This window comes from Carassius auratus, chromosome 37 (genome assembly GCF_003368295.1).
Source record: "Carassius auratus strain Wakin chromosome 37, ASM336829v1, whole genome shotgun sequence".
Classification (NCBI taxonomy): Eukaryota; Metazoa; Chordata; class Actinopteri; order Cypriniformes; family Cyprinidae; genus Carassius; species Carassius auratus.
Genome location: NC_039279.1, coordinates 7,786,537 through 7,812,233, shown reverse-complemented (window position 1 = coordinate 7,812,233; position 25,697 = coordinate 7,786,537). Strand labels below are relative to the sequence as shown.

The 25,697-nt window shown below is 35.6% G+C and overlaps 4 protein-coding genes across 5 annotated transcripts; 1 reads left to right on the top strand and 3 right to left on the bottom strand.

Moving 5' to 3' along the window:
- Nucleotides 1-2,737: 2,737 nt before the first annotated feature.
- On the top strand, nt 2,738-5,278 carry LOC113056071 (vacuolar-sorting protein SNF8). Its single transcript, XM_026222548.1, has 8 exons — nt 2,738-3,042; nt 3,127-3,177; nt 3,269-3,407; nt 3,961-4,065; nt 4,391-4,463; nt 4,547-4,688; nt 4,765-4,839; nt 4,918-5,278. The coding sequence occupies exons 1-8, from the start codon at nt 2,989-2,991 to the stop codon at nt 5,053-5,055; spliced, it is 777 nt and encodes a 258-aa protein (XP_026078333.1). The 5' UTR covers nt 2,738-2,988; the 3' UTR covers nt 5,056-5,278.
- Nucleotides 5,279-5,319: 41 nt separating this feature from the next.
- LOC113056070 (calcium-binding and coiled-coil domain-containing protein 2-like) lies at nt 5,320-11,293 on the bottom strand. Of its 2 annotated transcripts, XM_026222546.1 has the most exons (14): nt 11,194-11,293; nt 10,653-10,858; nt 10,460-10,562; nt 9,133-9,293; nt 8,912-9,037; nt 7,906-7,986; nt 7,648-7,763; nt 7,493-7,562; nt 7,161-7,310; nt 6,871-7,050; nt 6,650-6,736; nt 6,301-6,469; nt 5,757-5,782; nt 5,328-5,661 (listed from the first exon to the last, which is right to left on the bottom strand). In XM_026222546.1, exons 2-14 carry the CDS (start codon nt 10,827-10,829, stop codon nt 5,512-5,514), a joined length of 1,596 nt encoding a protein of 531 aa, XP_026078331.1. In that variant the 5' UTR covers nt 10,830-10,858; nt 11,194-11,293; the 3' UTR covers nt 5,328-5,511. The 2 variants fall into 2 exon arrangements, with proteins under 2 accessions (XP_026078332.1, XP_026078331.1); XM_026222547.1 differs by lacking the exon at nt 6,650-6,736 and having other exon boundaries at nt 5,320-5,661.
- A 904-nt stretch (nt 11,294-12,197) lies between these two features.
- Nucleotides 12,198-20,604, bottom strand: LOC113056069 (syntaxin-4). The gene is made up of 11 exons (XM_026222545.1): nt 20,280-20,604; nt 19,603-19,707; nt 19,216-19,315; nt 19,019-19,093; nt 18,852-18,922; nt 18,622-18,730; nt 17,081-17,154; nt 16,163-16,300; nt 15,891-16,001; nt 15,725-15,803; nt 12,198-12,924 (listed from the first exon to the last, which is right to left on the bottom strand). The coding sequence occupies exons 1-10, from the start codon at nt 20,307-20,309 to the stop codon at nt 15,726-15,728; spliced, it is 891 nt and encodes a 296-aa protein (XP_026078330.1). The 5' UTR covers nt 20,310-20,604; the 3' UTR covers nt 12,198-12,924; nt 15,725.
- A 211-nt stretch (nt 20,605-20,815) lies between these two features.
- Nucleotides 20,816-24,799, bottom strand: LOC113056068 (tubby protein homolog). The gene is made up of 13 exons (XM_026222544.1): nt 24,710-24,799; nt 24,586-24,629; nt 24,112-24,268; nt 23,764-24,003; nt 23,551-23,670; nt 23,268-23,405; nt 22,988-23,172; nt 22,499-22,657; nt 22,291-22,403; nt 22,098-22,212; nt 21,874-21,972; nt 21,336-21,507; nt 20,816-21,221 (listed from the first exon to the last, which is right to left on the bottom strand). Exons 2-13 carry the CDS (start codon nt 24,625-24,627, stop codon nt 21,088-21,090), a joined length of 1,674 nt encoding a protein of 557 aa, XP_026078329.1. The 5' UTR covers nt 24,628-24,629; nt 24,710-24,799; the 3' UTR covers nt 20,816-21,087.
- Between the last annotated feature and the right edge of the window lie 898 nt (nt 24,800-25,697).

Here is a 25,697-nt window from a genome sequence, read left to right as displayed (position 1 = left end):
TGCCTTTAAAAACTAATGGTTTAATGGGGTAATTTATCTATTTTCAGTTCTCCGAACATATTATTTGTCTAGTACAAAGCACATAAAAGTACAAATAGATTTGACCCCTAAGACTGTAAGAAAAAGCAGCCTTATCAGCTTTTATGTCTATGTATCACCCTCATTATTAATTGTTTTAATGATGTGGAAATAAGTTGTTATTCTGGTGTTAATGTCACTCGCACTGTATAAAAGACCAGTGTAGTTTGCTGTAGAGCTGTGAACCAGTTTCAGCCAATATAGGGGCCAGAAGCAGAACTATCACAGTACCAGAACCAGAAAAGGTATACTTTTAAATCGACTTACATTCAGCTGTTTTGTTGTCAGTGGTTCTGGATGCTAGATATCCATTTTTCTCTAATCTGATTTGAAGCATTAAAAGGAGAAATGAAGGTTGCAGTATTTGTGCTGGTTTTGATATGCCTGGGCAGTGCATGGTCATGTGCAGGATCCCAGCCTCTTGATAGCAGGTAAGATAATCATTAAGCATCATCAAATCATTTTCAAATAATACATTTACATACTGTATGCAAATATAAACGTGGTAGCATTTTACAGTAAGGTTCCAGATTAAAGGTTCAGTCAAAATTAAAAACTGGCTGAAAGTTTTCTCAACCTCAAGCCATCCAAGATGTAGATTCGTTTGTTTCCTCATCAGAAAAGATTTAGACAATTTTAGCATAACAGCTGCATTTCAATACTCCACAAAAATGTAAGTAATCCAAAAGCTGTGTGTTTGAAATGAACACATCTATTATAATTAAGACGTTTTAACTTTAAACTGCCCCTTTTGGCCAAATGGTCCATAATGCTTCTTCCATGGGTGAGCAGGTGATGTACTGTACCATTAAATTTCTCTAAATCTGTTCTGATGAAGTAACAAACTAATCTACATCTTGGATGGTCTGAGGCAGATGAATTTTAATTTTTGGTTGAACTATTCTTTTAATGTTAACTTTCCTTTAATTTGTAAAGTGTTACCAAAAATGTGCACGTATAAACAACAGATGTCAAAAGAGAAGCGATTAAAAAGTTAAGAACTATTAAAAGAGAAGCTTTTTTAATGCATTGTTTGTTTTTCACATGTCACTAATAGCTCACCAAATGACATCCAGAAGTTTAGCCGTCGTTATGCTGAATCAACCATTGCGAGTGACATCAGCAAAATTGTGGACTCGATGGTTCAGAAAAACTTTGTAAACTTTCTGCTCAATCAAAAAGAGAAGAGAAGCGAGTGAGTTTGGGGAAATGGGCAGCATGTATGGTATAATATTCAGGTTATATAAAGTAACAGAGAGGATCCAATGCTCATTTTTACAGACCTACTATAGATGATCCAGACACCCGCATCTTCAATGACCGGCTGAAAAAAGAGTTTGTGATGTGGATTCAGAGAAAAGGGGATGCATTTAGGTAAGTAGCTTTCTGCAAGTGAGACTGATTGTGATTTACCGTCATGTAAACTTCATTCATTTATCTCCATGTTTTTCTTCCTTGACTAACAGGAATCAATAAAAGCACCTTGGAGGACAGACTGAACTCAACTCTGATTTGAAGAGCAAGAGTGTACCGGAAATGTTTAAATAATCAATGTATTGAATATCTTGTCATCTATCTCTAAATGAAAATCTTTTAATTATAATTAAATAGTTTTTCAGAATCATAATTTGTGGTTTGTACATTTATTATCATTAGGAAAAAAAATGATGTAGAGCTTAAGGGACAGTTCACCCAAAAATGAAAATCCTGTGATCATTTAGTCACCCTCAAGATGTTCCAAACCTGTATACATTTCTTTCTTCTGCTGAACACAAAAGATATTTTAAGGAAAGTGGGTAACCAAACAGTTGCTGGTCGTATGAAAGTCATTCAGGTTTGGAACCAGAGGGTGAGTAAATAATGAAGGAATTTTGTTTTTTGGGTGAATTGCATAGAATTTGGGTACCATGCATATACAAATTCTTTCAATAAATTGGTCGAACTGATGAAGCATACAGAACGGTTTCCATTTACACTCGTTTAAACGCATCAAATCATTAACCAGAAGTCATTACTAGGTAGGACATCTAGTGGTGAACATATAAAGCTACAGGTGAAAAAGTCACATTTATAAAAATTTATTCAACTGTCAACACAGATGCAGACAGACATCTTCAGAGATCTAAATGTTGTTGTTGTTGTTTTTTTTAATGTAGGACAGTAGCATGTCATTCTAACACGTGTTAATCAATTTCAATGGCCTCGGAATTATGGAATCTTTAGTGAAGGAACTGATCCTTCTTGTCTCGCTCACAACCTTTGGATTTTCTCAAAGATCTAACTTCATTTTATTTATTTTTTTTCTTCCCCGACCTGTATATATTCTTGATTTCGAAAATATTATTTTGTTACATCCTGGAGTTGCTAAATTGCAAAACACTGAAATGAATATGAATTTAAGCAGGTAATAAAAATACCAGTAGCCTAGGATGCATTACTTTTAGATTATTTTTCGCATAATGTGCTACGTTTTAACAGCAATGATTGTCTGTGATAATTGTGCTTTGTGCGCTACACTGCAGATATCAAACTCTGAGAGATACATTAACTGATAAGGATTAAGACCTTTATAAATAATATGAGTTTTGTCAGTTGTTCTCCAGTCCGACGGGTGGCGGTATCGGACTCATTCACCCAGACATTACTGTCGAGGCCTTTAGCCGTGTAGAGAAGAAAAAATTCACTTCTGTTTATGTTTTCTTCCTGGACTGGTTGAAACTTTATAGATAAAGAGCATATTTTGTTTGTTATATTGTAACAGATTTAATTTAGTCATATTCTGCTTCGATGTGTGACTGTGTAACTCGTAAACTATTCAGCTGACTAGGAAATCAATTATTAACTTACAGTTGTTAGAACAGGAAAATAATCATTTCATTATAGTTTTTTAGACGTTTTTATTTAGCCATCATGCACAGAAGAGGAGTCGGAGCTGGAGCGATCGCAAAAAAGAAACTTGCAGAGGTATGATAATATCACTTCTGCGAGATTTATTCACTATGCAAATCGTTTTCCATTTTCATCCAGCTATTGTGTTTACTGTCACAGGCAAAGTATAAAGAGAGAGGTACTGTCCTTGCTGAGGATCAGATTGCGCAGGTGAGCAATGCGTTCTGAATGCCAGCAAACTCTCATAGGTGTAAAACTGCACTGATCCCATTCTAATCAGACCGTGTGTGTTTCCTTGTAGATGTCAAAACAACTGGAGACCTTTAAGACCCATCTGGAAGAGTTTGCCAGCAAGCACAAACAAGAAATCCGCAAGAACTCTCAGTTCAGGGTTCAGTTCCAAGAGATGTGTGCCACTATAGGAGTTGATCCACTTGCGTGTAGGTTTTTAGCAGAAATATTTACCTTGATGCAGAAACATGTGGCAGATAAAATGGAATTTTATGATTTAACATTAGTTACAGTGTTCAAAAAAACTGTGTTGATTCGATATAATTATTATAAATGATTATATAAATTGTAAATAGAATTATTAAATAAAATAGTGTAAATAAAAATTATAAATAATGAATTGATGTAAATATTATAATTATAATGAATTATGCTGATGTGATATGTGTAGATGTCATAGTTGTAGATGTAAGTATACATCATTAAAATAATATTTGTTGTAAACTATTGCAAACTAATTCTAATCACAGAATTGTAATTATAAAGGGAAATTTTCATTTAATAGTGTATGCTCTTATGAAAAATGATGTAGTTACATTATAATTATTAATTTGTATACATTATCAGAAATATAATTAAATATAATTGTATAATTTTAATTATTATACATTATAAATGTTAATTAATTATATAAATTATAAGTACAATAATTAGATAATTGTTTATAATGTTATAATTTTCTCTTTTGCTGTGTGTGTGCAGCTGGAAAAGGATTTTGGTCTGAGATGCTTGGTGTTGGAGATTTCTACTATGAGCTTGGTGTACAGATCATTGAAGTCTGTTTAGCTCTAAAACACAGAAATGGTGGTAAGTTTTGGTCTCTTAATTTTTTTTTACCTTGAAAGTTATTACCTACTGTATGTTGCAAAGCAAATTGCACCCTCTATTACACCAAATCTTTACTTATTTCATGACTCTCTGGGTTACATGATTCTGATTGGTCAATCGTGGGATACAGCGGTCAGATATTTCTAAACAATGTTCCCAGACAATCAATCTCTGCACATAAAAAAAAAACACAATAAAAGAGCTAAACAATTTGTTTTGCAATTAATAACCATCAAACTGCTCAAAATTAATACCTAACCATAAATAAATCTAAATACTAACCAACAGATAACTATGTTTGCAGGTCTCATCAAATTGGATGAACTTCACTACCGTGTGTTGAAAGGAAGAGGGAAATTTGCACAAGATGTGAGCCAGTGAGTGTCTCTGATTTATATACTATTCTTTAGCTATTCTGAGCACATTAATTCTTTTACCACCCATTAATGTCGTCGCTCAGGGATGACTTGGTGCGGGCCATCAAGAAGCTGAAGGCTATGGGAAATGGCTTCGGGATGATTCCCGTTGGAGGCTCTTATCTAGTCCAGTCGGTCCCAGCTGAGCTCAACATGGATCACACTGTTGTCCTTCAGCTAGCAGAGGTAATCAAAACCACACAAAGTCCAAGACCTTTACACTTCCATGAAGTCCGATCTGATTATTGCCCATGTTTCACAGAAAAAGGGCTATGTGACAGTGAGCGAGATCAGAGACAGCCTCAAGTGGGAGAGAGAGCGGGCCTGTCATGTCCTTGTAAGTGCAGGAAAGAAAAAAAAACACCACTGAATGCTTTTAGTATCATATATTAATACCCTTTGTTCTGTTTTTCAGGATCACCTGCTGAAAGAAGGCTTAGCATGGCTGGACTCCCAAGCTGTTGAGGAGCCACAATACTGGCTGCCCGCTCTGTTCTCGGAGCTGTTATCTCGAGACATTACGCCTGAGGAGGCCAACCAAATGACACCTTGAGAATAAGACATTATTTTGTAAATACACTCTCATGGTGAAACGGATAGAGACGAAGGTCAGAAATGTTACGAGTCAAGATTGTTTGCGAGGAAAACCGTGTAAATGGAGAATAAAAGCAGCTATTTAGTCACATTTTTCACAATATGTTTATTAATTCAATACCTGATTAACCATTTGAAAAATGTTTGGATAAATAATAATAAAAAAAATTTTTTTTGTGAAAGTGCAATTTATCCTTCATATGTATTATATCTACAATTAATTATTGTATTATTTAATTGGATGTTTTCCTCTAGTTCCAATTACATGATTTAAAAAAATCACTTTTATTTCCCTATTTTAGACAGATAACACATAATAATGAAAGAGAAGGGATGTACATCTAGAAAATCCTACTTTAAAAAGTGCCATCACACTTTATAGCATATCAGATATAGAAAACAGAATTGACTAATCCTAATGATTGTAAACGTGATTTTCAAACTCCTGCTGTCCCATATCGTCACAGATCAGAGTGCAGAGTGGACACACTTTGTGAGAGCGCTCGTGTGCTGTCAGTTCATCCTCGCTGATGCCAGGAAAGCCCTCCCGACAGTGCTGGCACACCTTCATTTACACATTAGGAAAATAATACGGTTGAATCATTTTGACCTATGAAAAAATTTTTTTTTTTACATTGTATTCATTAAAAAAGTAATTACCTGTATCTTTGTTCCTGCAGGATTTGCTATAATGTAGAAAATAAATATGTTATGAGTTTAATACACCCATTTTATACAAATACTTGCATTTTTGTAATTTAAATGTGCTGCATGTAGGTTTGACACCGAGTGGTTGAACTAGGGATTGCAATCCAAATTCAAAATATCGGAGAGGGATTTTTTTCCACCCAGTCCCTCCTCTTCAGACTTGATGCACACACAGGTTGCCAGATTGAAGACACCATCAGGAACGAGCGCACTTGACGATGAATGAAATGAAATGCGCTGCAACCCGGAGAGCCGAAATACAACTGGGTAAACTGGCAGTGAATGACATTCCTTCCCAGAACGCACACTTTTTTTAAAGGAGAACAACTGACTGTAGCATTGTTTTTCAGATAAACAGGTATTTAGTCTTAGCATGTTTCTTAAATATCTGCAAACATTTTATGGTATTTGTGTGCTTTAGGTGAGTCAAAAACCTACATACAGCACATTTAAGTAAATGTTAGTTTCCTTTTACGATTACTCTTATTGGCCCAACCTATGAAGCTATCAATGCTCTCATAGAAATGAGAGTTAGGTGAGTGTGTCTGCTCCAGAGAGGCCGGTGGGTTTTGAGGGTTGGATAGTTGATCAGACACTGCAGCACCAGATGGAACCTGGTAGTCGATCACTGCCATACGAAGCTTATTTACTTCTGCCTTCAGTTCCTGAAGATAGGAAAATAATGAAATAATAATGATTAAAAAACAATTGACTGGCCCCTGAATTCCACAACAATGTTTCTCGAGCACCAGTTCAGCATTTTAGAATGATTTCTGAAGGATCATGTGACACTGAAGACTGTGATGGTTCAGTGATGTTTAATGTGTGCTAACCAAACAGATCACCTCATTCTTTTCCACAAGCTTCTCTCGGTCTAATCTTGATGTCTCTGCCATTTCATACATTTTGTCTTGTGCTTGCTGAAGTTGTGCCTGTGATGACAAAGTTGCGTGGAATCAGGATCCAAATATTGTTTGTTATACCTAAACATACTTACAAAATCAGACTAAAGTTAAAAATAGAACGTAAAAGATTACCATAAACCATAAGACTATATTGAAAATACCTGGATTTGCTTGGTTTTCTCATCCTCTGAATGTTTCAAGGTCATCTCCTCCAGCTTCCTGTTGACTTCCTTTAATTCCTGCTCTGCTTTTTCTGCACGTTTGCAGGCTTCTCTGCAATCCTGCACCTCACTGCGAAGCAGTCCTCTGGCCTCTGTCAGTTGAGTGAGCAGGGAATGAATCTGTACCCGAGTCACAAAGAGATTACTCCATGACAATTTGGTTATTATTGATTGATTGAAGTCATAATGCTAGAAACTTCAAATAGATGAGCCGCAGTGACAAGCCTCACTTTACTGTTTTCTTCTTTCAGTTGGGCTTCATTCTCTGAAAAGGATGCTTTGTTTTCAGCCCTCTGTTCCTCAAGATCCTTCTTCATCCTTAGCCCCTGGATTTCAGTGTACAGTTTCTCACAGTCTTTCCTGCTGCTTTGCACATCCACCTTAAAAAGAATAAACTTATTTCTCCTGCCTTTTATTTTGCATTCACTTTTCTTTTCAATTCTCACTCTAATTTTTGTGTCTTGGTATTTTGTGTCATGAATTATGAAGCGTCTTTATTTCTAGGCACTATAAAAGTAAATGTTTTTTTTCCTTAATTAAGAGTAAGAACACATTTGCAAACCTGGAGCAACTTGACCTGGTCCTGCACTTTGCTGTTATTTTGCTCTGCTTCTTTCAGCAAGGTATTTAGTCTGGAGAAAAACAGATTACAATTTCAAAAATTCTTTTGCACATAAATCATATGTTGACAGATATTTCCATAATGAGGACACTCACCCAAGAATTTCTTGATCCTTGAGTTCAAGCTGTTTCTGTATCTCTGTCCTTTCTCTCTTAAGCAAGCGGATCTTTTGAACAGCTCTCTCGTACTTTTCATGCAGAAATGTCAGTGACTGTGAATAATTTTTTTGATTAAAGCCATATTTTGTACAATTCTCAGTTATACAGATTAAATTATAAACATACTGAAGCTAAAATGTTCAGCTGTGTCAGTGGTTCCACTGGTTGTTTGCAGGAGCCTAGCTCTTTCTTTACCTCTTCAGTGGAATTAAAACCCTTTACATCTGCCAGTGGTGATTCTGGTATATCCTTTGACTTCAAATCATCTATGGAGCTCTGCAGTTTAGTAATAAAGGCACATTTACAATCATTTTATTCATGTGTTTTGCAATGTTGGTCAGTACAAGAACAATGCATTTAAATGTGTTATTATTGTTAACTAAAACTATAAAAAATTGCTTCCTGTAATTGAAATTGATATTTAAAATATAAATATCAAGACAAACTAATAAAACGTAAAAATGTGGCCTTTCCAATAACTGTAAAAAAAGTTTAAAAAAAAAGTCCTAAAATTACTCAAACTAGGATAGAAATAAAAAAAATGAAAGCTATTGAAATATAGAAATGACAAAAGACAAGACATCATAAGATTACAAGGACTAAAACTAAAACTTGAAAATATACAAATAAAAGCTAATTGAAAACTATTGTGAATACTATAATACTAAATACAGTATAAATAAAACTAAAGTAGAACAAGTATTACAATATTCAAATACATAATGGATACAAAAATCACAAATACTACTGTAAATATTGTAAATTTGACATGTGATCCTGGACAACGTCTTAAGTCGCTGGGGTATATTTGTAGCAAAAGCCAAAAAAACATTGTATGGGTCAAAATGATAGATTTTTTTTAATGCTAAAGATCATTAGGCTATTAAGTAAAGATCATGTTCCATGGAGATATTTTGTAAATTTCCTATTATAAATATATCAAAACATAATTTTTGATTAATAATATACATTGCTAAGAACTTAATTAGGACAACTTTAAAGGCAATTTTCTCAGTATTTCGATTTATTTTTCAGATATTCAAATAGTTGTATATCTGCCAAATATTGTCCGATCCTAACAAACCATACATCAATGGAAAGCTTATTTATTCAAATTTCAATTTCAAAAGATTTACACTTAAGGCTGGTTTTGTGGTCCAGGGTCACATATGTGTTATGAAAGAAAGAGAGTTTGACTAACTCGGAGATGGCGGATCTCATGCAGTCTTTCATCCAACTCAGTTTTCAGGATCGTATTTGCTTCTTTTAAAGACTCGATCTCTTTCAAAAATTCTTCTTTCTCCTTCTCCATCTTTTCTGCCTGCTCCTACTCACAAAGGACATGCGGCCAGTTAGTATTAATATAATATTTTTAGTATAGCTAGCAGAATAGTATAGTATAAACTTCCAATGGAGATGTACCTGTGTTGTTATGACTAACAGCTCATTCTCCAGGCTGCAGCCAAGGCTTGCTTCTGCTGGGTTTTGAAAGCAGAATGGTGTGCTGGCTCCTTTGACATGACCAAAGCTGTCCACATAGCAGAACTGGTAAAACTCCCCATCATCCTTGGGCAAGTAGCCCTCTGAGGGGAAAAAAATATCTGAGTTTCAGTATCATTAGGGTTTAGTATAGGGCAGGGGTTCTCAGAACAATATTTGAAGGCCCTCTATAATACAATATTAACAGAAACTGGGAGTGTTGACCACAACACACTATATGTTCTTCTATAAAAACAATAGATGCTGAGATTTTAGGAATTTTAATTAAGTTAATCATTTTTATAATATTTTTTTATAATAGTAATTTCAATTACTAGTAGGCCTAGGCCCCTGGCTGAGACTGGTATAGGGAAGCAATAGTTTAGTGGGTTTTTTTTTTACAATTTTTTACCTGCATTAACTGAAATTGCGTATTTGACTGTTAAATACAAGAATTTAATAACAGTTTAATATTTTTTTTTAGCAAGTTTCAAAATCAATATCCTTTTTCCATAGTAATTTTACTTTGTGATTACTAAATTCAATTTATACTAAATAAAGAAATATTTATTAGTTTATGTTTTGTGTATTCTGAGTGTAATTTTAGTTTAGTTTTATTTAAATGTATTTAGATAAAATAGTACAGCATTTTTTTAATTGTTTATTAATGTTTATCTGGTTTAGTTTGGGTTAAATTTTAAAGTCTGCTCTCACTCAAGACCAATACATTTATATATATATATATATATATATATATTTTTTTTTTTTTTTGATATGAAAAATATACCCTGCCATTTTCCAGTAATACTCACAGTGGCTCCCACACATATTTAACTGCCAAGAAACGGTACAGGGAAGCGAATCAAATTCTTCAGACACGACGCATCACAATGTCTCTTGATTTAGGACCCCTGAGTAACGTGATGAGTAGATGTAGACCACTTAAGTTAGTGATTCAGCCTTCCTTAAAATAGCAGCACGTCACATCCACAACATTGGTGCGCAATATATACACCAGGTTCACAACTACCACAGTCATAACATGATAACTGAGAGGGACTCATCAAGTCCCCTTTTTAACCATTAGTCTCCTCCAGTATCGAATATGTGTTTACTTAGTTGCATGTCACAGTGACAGTGTTTGTAAGCCTCAGTCTCGCTCTTCAGGTTCCTCTGGCACAATACAGATATGAAGCAAAACACTGGAAAGATGTTATAGATACATGAAAATCTAAAATGTGCAATGATTGGAAAACAAGTTGAATTCTACCTTTGAAAACCACCTGTTGCACTAGTGGTTCAGGTCCGACATGGTCCAGGCAAGGTTCCACCCACATGTAGGTAAAATACTTCTGTGTTGAACTCCAACCAACCTGGGACATTTCACAGATTTAATGTAACTTCTTTAAAAGCAGCACAATACAGTAAATATAGTGTACAAGTTGCTGTTATTTCTTACACACTTTATAGATACCGATCCAGTCCCTCGGGCTGGGCTCCAGAGCACCGGTGAGAGTGTAACGGCACGTAACTGCGATGTTTGGCGGATATGATGGAGGAACATCGTTGAAAACTACCTGCGAGTACGAGGAGGACTCCATCACAACGGGGACCGTCTCTTCCTCCGTTTCGTCATTCATCCCAGGGTTTACGGGGGACACACAGTCACCTTTCAATGACCCGACAGATTATTTTAGTCAAAAGCTGGTGTTTATTTAGTTTTTCCTTAGTTGGGTTGTTCTTTCACTTTCATTTATGCGACGGCGTAACCCTGACGCACAAAAGTGATTCAACGCCGATTGACAAAGTATTAGTTATGTTTGATTTTGTTATCTTGGTATTTAAAATTAATCAAAATATATATTTTTAGACAAGTGTTTAAGTAGAGACTATTCGGCTTGTAATCTTAAAATAATAACTTTTTATATTTTAAAATCAGTATAAAGTAGGCTATTTGGGTAAACTATCGTCTTGACCAAAAAAAATAATAAAAGTTAACGTTACCTGATTCGCCTCAAGACCGTTGAACAGCCGGTGCGATACACGACAGTTGCTATAAATGGGAGCTTGTAAACACAATCTGGGAGATGTAGTTCTAAGCGCAGGTCGGGTCGGGCCGCCTACAACTGTCCAAATTACATTACTGGGGATTCCCATGTATTATGTCATCCAGTGTCAGCGGCATAGCAGCCATCTTAAAGGGGTCATAAGATGCATTTTCAAGTTTCCCTTTCTCTTTGGAGTGTTACAAGCTGTTGATGCACAGATAAGATCCATAAAGTTGCAAAGACTAAAGTCTCAAACCCTAAGAGATAATCTTTATAAAAGTGAAGACTCAACCACACCCGCCTAAAACGCCTCATTTAAATGCCCCCACACTTCTACATAACTGTAGGACGATTTGCATAACAGAGCCCAAATGTTTATGCAAAGACAGGCTGCATAACTTTTTATTACATTTACGCTGCAGTGCTGCCGTCTACGCCATGTCGTGGAGACGCTGTGTGTTTCGTTGTGTAAGCAAAACTACTTTGCTTGGCCTTCTAAAAGAGGACACAGTTAGAAATCAGTGGTTAAGTTGTATTTACAACACTGTACCAGAACAGTTCAACCCAAATATTCGAGTGCAGCATATTTTGTGGAGTGCCGTTTCTTTGGGAGAGTATCCTACAACGTGGACTGTGCACAAAAGCTATTTCTATAAATGCACTGAATAGCTGGCCAATCAGCATACCCCTCCCTTAAAGAAAGATGAGATTTGGTAACAATTTACGTGTTTCAGAAAGGTGGGGCATAGGGAAGCAACAAAAGTGTAGAGTATGTGGAAAATATTTCTTTTTAACCTTGAACTGCATAAACACATTGCATTACACCAAATAATTGCATTACCCCCCCCCCCTGACCATTCTAATACAGGCTGCATAGTATGTATTTTTTATTAGAAATACCAAAATTAATTATTATCTAATTTTTTTTATATTAGATATAAAAATAAAAACACTACAAGATCAGATATATAATGCACTTTATTTAAAAATTACAATTTTACACCAGAATGAAATGTGTGGCAGTACAGGCTGCAAACTGAAACCAGATAAACTGCACTCTTGGTGATCTTGACACTTATAGTGCCACACAATGGGCAGCTAAAAGTTATTGCTCAAAGGCACCACGGTTGAGGCAATAAACAACTGTACATAATTATCTTAAAAGTGCATGTCTTAACTGGGACAGAGCACAGATAAGTTAAAATATACAAGTATGCAACGTCATTGTGAGAACAAGAGTTGTATTTTTAAAGGTAGTTACTATAATGCAGAGTATAAAATTAGTTTTTATATATACACAAATGACCTCAAAAAGCTATTTTAGCAAATTTCAAGTTTGAAATGGCATTACAAAAAGATAAATCACAACAGATAGCACAAAAGACAACTAAACATTACAAAGACAATTGGCCCATCATTCAGAGTTCTTGAGCTTGAAGCGGTATATATTAGGAATCTTATTAGGAATCATTTTTGTTAATCTACCCAAATGACCATGTTTTAGTGTTGGTTTCTGCAAATTAAGTATACCATCTAGAAAACAGTCAATAAAGTAATCAGTTAATTCAAACCGTTTTGACCAGGTTACTTTGAATATCCCAGTGGTGCAGCAGATACATTTTCAGGAAATCTAAATCATGTCCTCCTTTGTAGGAAAAAAAGCAGCTGTAAAAAAAAAAAAAAAAAACTAAAAAAAAAAAAAAAAAAAGAAGAAAAGATTTAAATATTGAATACATTTAAATAATTATGACAGAACTGTAAAACAATTGGCAATAAGAGACACTTATAGGATTGGTTCACTTCCAGAATAAAAATTTCCTGATAATTTACTCACACCATGTCATCCTAGATGTTCATGTCTTTCTTTCTTCAGTCGCAAAGAAATTAAGTTTTTATAGGAAAACATTCCATGATTTTTCTCCATAATGGCTTCAATGGGGACTAGGGCTGCATGATTAATTGAAACGCGATTAATCGTGATTGTCATGCGCACTTGACAAAAATCTCCATCACCTGCTTTCAGGTGGAACAGCATTTACTTCACAGAGCTGTTGTTCTCGGACAAGCTATGCAAAATCGCATTCGTAATCGCAGACGATATAATTGTAGGTTTATGAAATCGATGGAATCATTCACGATAATGCTCTGTTTGAGTGTCTTCTCCGTGAGCTACGGCTCAGTGTAGTAAATGTTGCTCCATCTGAGAGCATGTGAAAATACCAAATTTAATAACATGTTTAAACTCCAAATTCACTTCATAACGTCAGTCGAGTGTTTAAAATAAATCCTTCTGTGAGATAATGTGGCTTCTTAACAGATTAATTAAGGCACACAATATTTCATTGTATTCTAAGCAGTGATAAAGGCTATGTCGATTAGCATTTCATTATAGATATACTTTATTATGATGAAAATTATAATTACAAGAACTCAGATAAATCATGTATTGCCGCAGTCGTGTGTTTATTAGTCACACTGAATCAATGAAAGCAGTTAAATCTTCTGTTTATTCAGCTGCAGTGATAGGCATGTATTTCTTCTGCGAAGTATATTTGGATTTTCAGCGCAGGAGTGCTACTCTATCATTTTTTAAATCGGAGTACACAGACGAAGATTACGTAATGCATGAATTTGCGGATGCAAATCGCGGAGCTAGTGCAAGATAAGCATTTGTGGTTAAAAAGTACATAATTTCACTAGATAAATTAAACTAGTAAATTATAAGGAAATTTTTATATTGGAAGTGAACTAATCCTTTAAAGGGATAGTTAACCCCAAAATTAAAATTTGCTGTTAATTTACTAACTTCAGGCCATCCAAGATGTAGGTGACTAAGTGAGATTAAAGGGTAAGTTCACCCAGATAGCAAAATTATGTATTTAATAACTTACCCCCATGTTGTTTCAAACCTGTAAGACCTCCGTTTATCTTTGGAACACAGTTTAAGATATTTTAGATTTAGTCTAACGAGTCAGTCTATTGTTCGTTATCTGGCTCGGCTCGGTGTTCATCTTCAGTTCTCTCTTCACAGCAGTTCAGTCAATGTACTGATTGAGTAAATGAATTACTCCGGGATATTTGTTTGTTTGAACTCAGAGGGAGTGTCAGACATGTTAAAAAAAGTTAACAGCTTAAGTCATTTGTGGATGAATGCGTATTAAAGATGCGAACCATTTAAAACGATTCAGTTCGATTTGGTGAACTGAATGATTTGTTCGCGAACCGGATATCCAGACTGCTTTGTTTTGAACTATCTCTCACAACAGACACGGAAGAGAAGACAATGCTGAATAAAGTCGTCGTTTTTGCTATTTTTGGACTAAAATGTATTTCAGATGCTTCAAAAACCCTCTGATGTCACATGGACTACTTTGATGATGTTTTTCTTACCTTTTGGACATGGACAGTATACCATACACAAAGCTTCAATGGAGGGACTAAGAGCTCTCGGACTAAATCTGAAATATCTTAAACTGTGTTCCAAAGATAAACAGAGGTCTTACCAGTTTGAAACATAATGAGGGTAAGTTATTAATTACATAATTTAAATTTTCATAATAAAATGCAAGTCTGCTACCATTCATGGCTCAAGCAGCACAGATCGTCTTGTTACTTCTATAACCCTCATTCCCCTTGGGAGCACAATAGGTAAGAGAATAGGTAAAAGAAACATTAGGGTGGAATTCAACTGCCAATGAGCACTGATGAGTGGATTTTGCATGCCAAGCCATTCCCTTGTGTATATGGGACTACAAGATGACGGCTTGCATCAGCCGCTGACTTGCATTTTATGAATCACCAAGGATCACGGTTTCAGTTAAAAATGTTCATTACTTTCTAATGAAGACAAAAAGTCACCTATATTTTGGATGGCCTTAGGGTGAGTACATAAAAAATACATTTACATTTTTGGGTGAACTCTCCCTTTAAAGCTGCAGTAGGGAACTTTTGATGCTCTAGCGGTTAATAAACAGAACTGCTTGCGTCTTGCGGAAGAACATCGTAGCCGGAACTACTTCTCTCTGTTTATGTCTATGAAGAATCACAAAGGTACTGGGTTACTCCGCCGCGGTACCCCCGAAGCAATCTAAAATAGTCAGAATATAAACACTTATTATAGGTGCACCCTAGTGATTCAGGACAAGCTAAAAACACGGTTTGGAAAATGGATTCATGGTGTACTCGCTTATTATGTTCATTTTTCTACATTTTGAACACAAACAAAGTTACGGACCGGACCTCTGATTGGTTGTTTTTTACCGGGAGCGCATGACTTTCTGCAAATGGCAATAGGAGCACTGGGAGGAGCCAGAGGAGCTTGATTTTTTTCACAGATTATCTGTCTCATATTCTACTGTCAGGACATAAAGACAGGTTTAACAAATATGTAAAAAAATATTTTTTTTTTTACAAAAGTTCCCTACAGCACCTTTAAATAGCTTGCATACATTTGGGCATTCAAATTCAATATAATTCATGAAACTTACCTCAAATAAAATTGACAGCCACAATAATGGCTATTATTACAAGCAAAATAGCAAGACATAATGCAATCCATATTTTTTTCTGTGAAGAAGAAAATTTATCAGTCACCGTGAATGATGTAATGAAATCACATCAATAAATAAATAATCATATCAAAACTTTGCTCACTTTGCGGACTTTTCTGGAAGTTACTACAGCAGCAGCTGTGTCAGCAACAGCCTTTTCCACATAATTATGGGAACTCTTTATGCTCTCCTCAATCCTGTCCACCATTTCACCCTGAAAAAAAACAAGTTAGTTATCCACATGAAAAACAGATTTAATAAAATGATATAATTTATTAAATAAAACGAAGTATTTTTGAATGATAGAACATCATGGTTTTTAATGTCCTAGACATCTGAGGAATGTACTAAATATATCAAGTGTGTTCACCTCACCTGTGCTTCAACCTCCATTGCAAGGTACTGAAACATGTCATGTAGCTCTTTAATGCTTTTCTCTAGCTTGATGATCTCATCATGCCGTGACTCGATCTCGTTCAGAGCCTGTCTGGTAGCTTTAGCATCATTCAAAATCTGCAAGAACAGTTTGATTTTTACACAATGGTTCACGAAGACACTGAACAGGATGTTTCATGTGATCAAATAGGACAACAGTGAAATGCATCATGGTGGTGACGTTTCATTGCAGGCAAATGGGGTTGGAAGGGTTCTTTAAAAAGCTGAATATATAAGGTGAAGAATGACATTAATCAAAATTTTAAAAGGGAAGTGTAAATGTAAAAGTGTAAAAAGGAGGTACTAAAAATGTAAGACATTTTCTTCAAGCATTGCTTTTAATGACGTTGACATCGAAGATTTACTTAATCTGGAATAAAAAGGGCAATAACACTCAAAGATACTTTATCTCCAAAGGTGCCCCCATTATTCCTCTTTCTAAATGTAGGTCCTACTTTGACTATTAATTGTAGTTTCTACTGCTTCAAATGAAACTCAGAAAGAGGAGGGTCAGGAAACAGGAAAATGCCCCTTATTTATTATAAATTATTATATCACTAAATACCCGGATTGGTTAATCAACGTCATCAAAAACTAGAAATAACAATTACATTTTAGATGGAACGTTTCATAAAAGGATCTCACCAAAGGAAACACATCCATACCAATGCAAGCAAAAGAGAAAACTGGAAATGTGACATTAAGAAATCAGAAGACTATAATAAACAATATCACTCTACTGTGGACTGTTTTCTTCAAGTAATTGTAGAAGGAAAAGCATTGAATATCTATAGGCAGAATGCTAGACTTACACTTATGCATTCAAATCAATGCAGGCACACTACACAAAACACTCACATTTTGTGTGAAAACATCGGTTTGTCCACTCTCAAGCATCGATTCCAGCTCCTCATCTGTCACATTGTTACCAGCTGTAAAGGAAACCACATTCACGCTAGTTTTATTTAATAACATTCCATTTTATTTTGTCTTGTAGGAACAATGCAAGTGAAAGCAATGTTGCTCTGACTGATACTGCAGTAGTCTTGGACTTATAAACTTAAACACCCAGCATTGTGGATCATATTAAAGCAGCGGTTTTTAAACCAATCCTGCAAGCACCCCTAGCACCTCACATTTTGTTTGTCTCCCTATATCTGACACATACGAAGCCCTGCACATGACATTCAAGAAAAAAAAAAAAATTGTGCGCACGATTTACTAATTCGTTCCCTCTGTGTCCTAAAACGTGCACACGATTTACTATTTCGTTCCCTCGATTTGCTAAATCGTGAGCACGATTTACTAATTAGTTCCCTCTGTGACCTAAAACATACGCACGATTTACTCATTTGTTCCCTCTGTCTCCAAAAATGTGCTCACGATTTACTCATTCGTTCCCTCCGTGTCCTAAAACGTGTGCACGATTTACTATTTTGTTCCCCCGATTTGCTAAATCGTGCGCATTATTTACTAATTCGTTCCCTCTGTGTCCTAAAACGTGCGCACGATTTACTCATTTGTTCCCTCTGTCTCCAAAAATGTGCTCACGATTTACTCATTCGTTCCCTCTGTGTCCTAAAACGTGCGCACGATTTACTATTTCGTTCCCTGTGTCCTAAAACGTGCCCTCGATTTACTCATTCGTTCCCTGTGTCCTAAAACGTGCGCACGATTTACTATTTCGTTCCCTGTGTCCTAAAACGTGCCCTCGATTTACTCATTCGTTCCCTGTGTCCTAAAACCTGCGCTCGATTTACTCATTCGTTCCCTGTGTCCTAAAACGTGCGCTCGATTTACTCATTCGTTCCCTGTGTCCTAAAACGTGCGCTCGATTTACTCATTCGTTCCCTGTGTCCTAAAACGTGTGCTCGATTTACTCATTCGTTCCCTCTGTGTCCTAAAAAGTGCACAATTTACTATTTCTTTCCCTCGATTTGTCAAATCGTGCGCACAATTTACTATTTCGTTCCCTCGATTTGTTAAATCGTGCGCACAATTTACTCATTCGTTCTCTCAATTTATAAATCATGTACACGATTTATCAAATCGAGGGAATGAATTAGTAAATCGTGCAGACAATTTATAAGTCGAGGGAATGAAATAGTAAATTGTGCGTACGATTTAGCCTACTTTCTTTCATGCATGCCATGTCCAGGGGTCCTTAGACACACACATTTCAGGTCTTGCATTCTTTACTAATGAGCTGATTGAGTTGAATCAGGTGTGGTAGATGAGGGAGATACTGAAAATGTGCAGTGCTGGGGGTGTTCGCAGGACCGGTTTAAAAACCACTGTACTAAAGAAAACTTAAATGAAGAAAAACATGACTTGTGAAAGACCTGTGTTAGAGCCATGGTGTTATCAATAGAATGAAACAAGACAGAAAAAGCCCATACTGATTTTGAGTTGTCTGTGTATCCTCTCCACATTTCTGTCTCTGTATTGGGCTTGAATTGTATTACAGTGACCCATCACTTCCAGAAATTCACGGGACAAAACGCCATGCTTTTAAAGGATATTGAGGAAAAAAAGGGAGGAGGAGATTATTCTGAGCCAAAACAACACTGTTCAAGAATGATATTTACAAACTAAATATTTATAAAATGTGTATTAAAAAGCAACTCACCTGGGTTCTCCGCATTCTAACATTTACCGAAATATATATCTCTTCACCTTCAGCTTTCTTAGGTTCGATGCCTGTGACATAAACGTACTGTATAATTACACACTTCCAGTAGGTCCAGCAGAACAAGGTCAAAAACAACCACCTGTGTTTTTATTTATAAGTCTCACTTTTTAACTTCTTTTGGATCTGGCTGGTCATGACTTTGATGTCTTCTCTGAGGGACTGCAGTTCCTTTTTCATACCTATTGCCAAGGAGATTTTTTGTATATATGTATTTTTTGGATGATAAAACTTAAACTGAAAAAAGGAGAACAAGAAATGTGTTGAAATATAAAAATACCCAACCCTAAGCTGAGCTACTCACTTTCCTCTGGAAGTGCAACTCCTAACACTGTTTTCTGTTTGTTCTCCAGTTCAGACACCTTCCTTTTAATTGTTTCAAGCCCCTCTCGAATCTCCTGAACCTACATAAAAAATAGGGTGTAATTATGACAATAATCAGTTAGACTCCAGAAACTTTGAAATACCAAACCATACAGGCAACAAAAATATAATTCATGGCAAAAAATGTATATTTTATGAAGTCAAAAGGATCTATTAACATGGAGTTTGGAGGTAGTGGCTTGGTAGTGGTGTGTAGTTACACAACTCCAGAGTTCCCTAATGATTTATGTGCATACTACAATTGAAAGTTCTCATAATGCTTTAAAAAAAAAAAAGTTCAAATGTGCTACAATGACTCAAAATGAACCTTTTTAAAGAAGTTTTCATTTTCTTTATCGTCATTTGCTAAGCTCCCAGATCCAGGCTTTATCATGAGAGTGGTCTCTTTATCTTCATCCGAGACATCAGGAGGCTAGTGAAAAGAGAAACATACGGATTCAGACTTTGCTATACTTTGAAATATGTATTTATGCGCTCTATAATTAACTTACGCGTCGCGTTACAGATGGGGGAAGTGTCAGAAAAAGTTATAAACACATAGTTCAGTTTTATGGAAAGAAACGGCACCTAAAGGATGTGATATTAAACATTTCTTCCTGAGGGTTTAAAAAAAAAAAAAAACAACGGCTAACTTTTAGTGCTAAATATGACTGAAATTAGTTCATTTTGATTTTCTTGGGGGGTGGGATCACTGAATCAACTACTAACACTAATGGCTGCTAGTTTGTATGCAGGCTAAATAAAGTTACACCCCACTTAAGTTACACTGTAGGGTTGGTAGAGCAGAAGGGTGTTAGCTTGCAGTCTGTGGGATTTCATTTTTTATTATTATTATTTCAGGAATCTGCATAATGATACTCAAACAGTCCAAGAAGTCACTGTGACCCGTGAGAATAAATCGCAGTTGGGCAGTTACAGCGGTTTAGCCCGTTAGCACGTTAAGTTAGCCGGTTTCCTGAGGGCACTGCCACACTTTGTACTCACATTGCCCAGTTCTTTGGTCCGGTCCCGCATTCTCGATGTATCTTATATCCAGCTCAGATGAAAAGTTCCTGTCTTAAGAGGCGTTCGTTAGCTCATCTGTCCGCAAGCTCAAAACCAAAAGGAGGGAGTTTCCATTCTAAGTCACATTTCACACCACAGCTTCCACAAATAACTTTCAGAGCAGATTGCTGATGGTCGCTGTGTGTGAGGTTCCTGAATAATAATACGTCAATAACATGGACCAACTTCAGTTATGCTGAGAGTTCAAAATGTGGCAATGTGATTGCATACGAATTTGTCCTTTTCTTCTTCTATTTTAGTTTGCAGAGGTATGAAAACCGATAAATGGCTTTTACTGCCCCCCACTGGAAATAAATATATCTATACGAATCTAGAAAGTTAGCTTTTTTAATTAAATTACAAAAAATAAAGACATTTTCCATTATATATATATATTTTGCACCTATAATATTCCACATGGATCTCAAATATCTCAAAAAGAAAGCAAAAGAATAATGACGGTCTGTGAGTTGGTGAATATAACTTTATTGAGAGTAACTGTATAATATAAACTTATATAAGACCAATGGCTTTCTTTTTCATGTAAACAAAGAAAAATGTTTGCTTTAAACAGGCATGTCTAATTATGGATTCATATTTAGTAAAACAGATCAATTATCCACTGTACATTGTAATTTGTGGATAACAGTAAAAATCTAAAGTTCATTCAACTGCAAGAACATCTCAAATCTTAAATGAATGCAAAGTTTCCCTTTTTCAAAGAACAGAAAACACAGATGAATGAAGCTTATTCACAGGCCAGTTTGCCATCAAAGGAGGAGAGAGTGATGGCAAATGCCTGTAGAGCACACATGGGAAAGCTGTAGTCCATGGAAAACACATCTTCTGCTACCCGCCCAAACTGCATCACTATGTAGTCCACTGGAAAGAGATGATCATTGACATTATTATTTTTCATACATTATATGATATAGCAACTACAAACACAAAGACAGAGATTCAAAACGAAAAAAAGAAGGATAACCTCTCACTCACCATTATCTGGATGGACAATCTGAAAGTTTTTCACAGATGCCTGAGTAACCCGGCCATGGAAATTGAGCACATACGACTGCGTTTGCTCATTCCAGCTGGGTGATTTATTTACAAGGGTGACAAGATTCTCTTTGTTACCATTCTCACATCGGGTGAGCAGAGACTCCAGCTCCTGGGACATTCAAATGTAATTTTCATTATATATATATGCATATATAATAAAACAGCTGATTTGATCACTGAACCAAACACATCATTAGATAGAAACAGAAATAATGTATTTAATAGTCTTTATCTGAGTGTGATGCATTTTTTCAAGACATAAAGTACAATACAACAAACAAACAGTTATTTAAGATTGTAATAACATTTCACAGTATTATCATTCACGCTGAGCATAAGAGACTTCTTTCAAAAACATACAAATCTTTCAGACCCCAAACTTCTGAATGGTAGTGTATATCCAAAAGAAGAAACGTAATATTGCAATTGATGAAAAAAAAAAGTGATTAACAAGAATCTAAAACATAATACTCACACTTTTTGGCTGTATAACAACTCTCTCATCATTCTCATGCATACCAGGGATAATTACTGTCATTTTTCTAGGTCCTTTGAAACCCAAAACATTTTTCTCCTGTGTGACAGTAAAGAGAAGAACACGTTTCCTTTTTCCCCCCAATCAGAACAGAATAAATATATATTTAAAATATATGTACTGTAGACATCTGAATAAAAATAAGCACACTGTTAGCATCTTACATAACAAATTGCTGCTAGCTCTTGTCGCAGTTTATCCGTTTCTTTAATGAATGGTTTCCTTTCTGGATTCTCGCCATTATCATACACAGTGAATTTAGTTCCCAAGACATTTGATCTGTGGAGACAATTTCTATATTTTAGCAGAGGCAGAATTACAAACAATATTTGTGATACACACTTTAATTGCACTGACCTTAGTTTGCCTATGTAGCTGTCAGTATCTCTGGATAAATCGATTGGATCGATTGATATCAAATAATACGATGTTTTACACTTCTTTCTTTTTCTTCCAGCCATAAGAAAGACCTGCCCATCCGAAACATTGGACAAGAGAACAATATGTTAAGCAATGAAAAAAGGCATTATTTCACATATTTTACTTTATTCACACTTCTGCTAACCCTTTTCCCATCCTCCTTTTCCATGTGGAGGTAATACGTGGGAAAGATGCCTTTCTCCACTCCTCTCCTGTCTCTGGTGATCCTGCACTGAATAGTCACATCTCGTGGAGCAGGACGCATGGCAAACTGTTCCAGATCCTCCAAAGACATCGGAGAGGACTGCACAAGAAAGATAAAACAAAGAATATCAGGGTTACTGTATTAGTTAAACCAAAAGCCATTAAAAATGTAATTGTCATTACTTTAAATAAAATAAATATTAAATTCAAATAAAATTTAAAAAAAATCAGGGGGGGGGTGTAAGTACTAAAATAACTAAACTGTAAAACAAAAAGTTAAATATCTTAGCAAAATCTAATTAAAAATACTAACAAAAAGTATAATAGTATATCAATGATGCTAAAATTATATACAGAAAATTGTACATGCACACACACACACACACACACACACGTACAACACTATATGAATGGATTTAGACAGTCTTACTTTTCCCATGTCCAAAGATTCACTGTCAGAAGAAGGCTCTTTATAGTTGGAGTTTAAAGAAGCAATATTATCATTATTTTTTCCTCCTTTTTTAGACTTCTTTGGTGTTTTTTTAGCTACCCTCTTCTCGTCCTCCTCCTCTTCTTCCACTTTTTCTTCCTCACTGTCACTCAGATGACATCTCACTACAAAGACAGAAAACTAAAAATAACAATCAGGCCACATCAAACGAAACCATTATTAAACAAAACAGGTTAATATGGAGATGAGATCTGTATACTTGGTTTCGGTTGTTGTTTTCTCTTTGGTGTTGGAGGGATGGGGCTCTTTGTCCAGTCTTTTCTCTCATCCTCACTCTCTGACTCAGGTTTTTTCTCTTCATTAATGTTGATTTCCATGACCGAATCAGTCTGAATTGCTGGAAAATACCACGAGTTGGAATGTAAACAATGCCAGTGTCAGGTTATTTCCTATTTATGGATAAGGCACTGGGCTGTGCTACAGGAAACGGCCTTTAACTTCTATCATGCTTAACAATGGAGACACATCTCTGGTGCACTTACAAGACTGCTCTTCTGTCCTCACGTTCTCCTTAGATTCCTTTGTCTTATCTTTCTTCTTCACTGGTTTTTTCTCTTTCCCTTCATTTTCCTCCCCTTCTAAAGCAAGTTTGGCCTCAAGTACTAGAATGCGCAGAGCAACAAAATGTAAAGGTACATCACACTGAGGCAAATTCAAAAGTTAGAATTGAAAATGGAAAAAAAAAGAACACTTACATTTTGTTTGCCCTTTTTTCACACCCTTCTTCTTAGTTTTCTTTCCATCTGCTTGGCCTTCTGTTTCTAAAGTGCATTTAGCGCTGTGCTGTGGGCTGATCTCTAGATCGATTTTCTTAGTGATGACTGGAACAGAATCAGCTACCTCTTCCGGATCCTCTTCTGTCCTGGATGAAATGGTCAGTTCTCCTAAACAAATCTCTTCCACCGTGTTTTCGGAAATCTCCTCAGGTTGCATGTCTGATAATATATAGGCAGGATGTTATTTTTTTGTAAAAAAAAAAAAAAAAAAAAAAATTACATGTTAACATTAAGGCTCTGGTATCTTTAGAGTAAGTGTTTACGCACCACTGAGAGCAATGTTGCTCTGAGACTGGCTTATCAATAAAGCTGTATCGTCAGACTCAGCTTTCTGTCTGCGTGTCTTGGGACAGATGTCATGATTAGCTGTGATCATCCGGGAATCTGCCCTTCTTCTTTGTTGTTTCTTGATTAAAAGCGACCGCTATGAGAGTTGACATGATATAAAGTGATTGTTAAATGTCACACACACACACACACGCACACATATATATATATATATATATATATATAAGATGTTAACTACTCAGTAATGCCATAAGTATTTATACATATCTTCAAAACGTAATGGAGTCAAAAATCTATAGGATGCTATTGGATGATATTGAGCATGACAAAAATGTCATGGTTAATAAACTTGAAAAAAAAAACGAAAAAAAAAAAACTACATATTATTGATTAAATATGTAACACAAAAGTATAAGTAAATGACTAATCAAAATGCACTAATTTCTGAGATACCTGATTGTCCAGCATTTGTTGTCGGACCTCTGTGTCCTCCATTTCTTTTGTTGGGGAAAGAACAAACATCACAATCTTGGTAGTATTCAAATAATCCACTATGTTATTATTGTCATAAACTCACCAGCCAGAATACACCCTCAAATCAGCGATCAAATGAAGCCGAAGTCTCATTGTCCCTGTCCGTCTCTGCAGGTCCATATGACATCCCCACCTGCATGCAACAGAAGCTAAAGAAGATTACAGAGGATAAAGTTCTTACAATCAACACTCCACTGAGACACCACCTTCATCGTTACATCAGACACTATTTCACCACTGAAAACAACACCAGTGTCACAATATTAAGATGTTATAGTATAATAACAGAACTATTATATATATATATATATATATATATATATATATATATATATATATATATATATATATATATATATATATATATATATATATATATATATATATATACACTATTATTTAGACTATCTGAATCTTGCAGTCAGATAAGCATTTTATGCAAGTCTTTTATTCAAGAAAAAACATTGTTTATACATGCACTGGTCGATTTTGAAATTTTGCTTCCTTAAAGGGATAGTTCACCCAAAAATTGAAATTTGATGTTTATCTGCTTATCCCCAGGGCATCCAGTAGGTGACTTTGTTTCTTCAGTAGAAAACAAATGAAGATTTTTAACTCAAACAATTGCAGTCTGACAGTCATATAATTGGAAGTGAATGGGAATCATGGCTTTGAGCGTAAAAAAAAAAAAAAAAAAAAACGTAAAATCAAATTAAACCCTGCAGCTCACAGGAACAAAACGATCGATCTGTGCAAGAAAATAAACAGTATTTAAATAATTTTTTTTTTTTTACTCTGATTCAGTGCAATGTCCGAATGCCACCTATCTCTCAAATGGATCATTGACCCTCTATCTACAATCTCAACTAAGAGTGTCAATGGTCCATTTGAGAGATAGGTGGTGGTAATGCACTTTTAAGTAGTGGTGGGCAATACTGCAAAATTTGGTATCGATCCAATACCAAATACATATAGGGAATTACATTCCCTGAGCCCCCCTTCTGGACTTCAATGTGCTATCAGCTTCGCTC

Excerpts from the sequence above, each read along its gene's own strand:
- LOC113056071 (XM_026222548.1), top strand. The coding sequence starts at position 2,989 with ATGCACAGAAGAGGAGTCGGAGCTGGAGCGATCGCAAAAAAGAAACTT. Across the intron at positions 3,043-3,126 it reads CAAAAAAGAAACTTGCAGAG|GCAAAGTATAAAGAGAGAGG; the intron begins GTATGATAATAT and ends TTACTGTCACAG. Across the intron at positions 3,408-3,960 it reads AGGAGTTGATCCACTTGCGT|CTGGAAAAGGATTTTGGTCT; the intron begins GTAGGTTTTTAG and ends GTGTGTGTGCAG.
- LOC113056070 (XM_026222546.1), bottom strand. The coding sequence starts at position 10,829 with ATGAATGACGAAACGGAGGAAGAGACGGTCCCCGTTGTGATGGAGTCC. Across the intron at positions 7,764-7,905 it reads GTTTTAATTCCACTGAAGAG|TCACTGACATTTCTGCATGA; the intron begins GTAAAGAAAGAG and ends AATTATTCACAG. Across the intron at positions 7,311-7,492 it reads ACCAGGTCAAGTTGCTCCAG|GTGGATGTGCAAAGCAGCAG; the intron begins GTTTGCAAATGT and ends ATTCTTTTTAAG.
- LOC113056069 (XM_026222545.1), bottom strand. The coding sequence starts at position 20,309 with ATGCGGGACCGGACCAAAGAACTGGGCAAT. Across the intron at positions 19,708-20,279 it reads GGACCAAAGAACTGGGCAAT|CCTCCTGATGTCTCGGATGA; the intron begins GTGAGTACAAAG and ends TCTTTTCACTAG. Across the intron at positions 15,804-15,890 it reads CTTCCAGAAAAGTCCGCAAA|AAAAAAATATGGATTGCATT; the intron begins GTGAGCAAAGTT and ends TCTTCTTCACAG.
- LOC113056068 (XM_026222544.1), bottom strand. The coding sequence starts at position 24,627 with ATGGAGGACACAGAGGTCCGACAACAAATGCTGGACAATCAG. Across the intron at positions 24,269-24,585 it reads AACAAATGCTGGACAATCAG|CGGTCGCTTTTAATCAAGAA; the intron begins GTATCTCAGAAA and ends CAACTCTCATAG. Across the intron at positions 23,173-23,267 it reads AAAACAACAACCGAAACCAA|TGAGATGTCATCTGAGTGAC; the intron begins GTATACAGATCT and ends CTGTCTTTGTAG.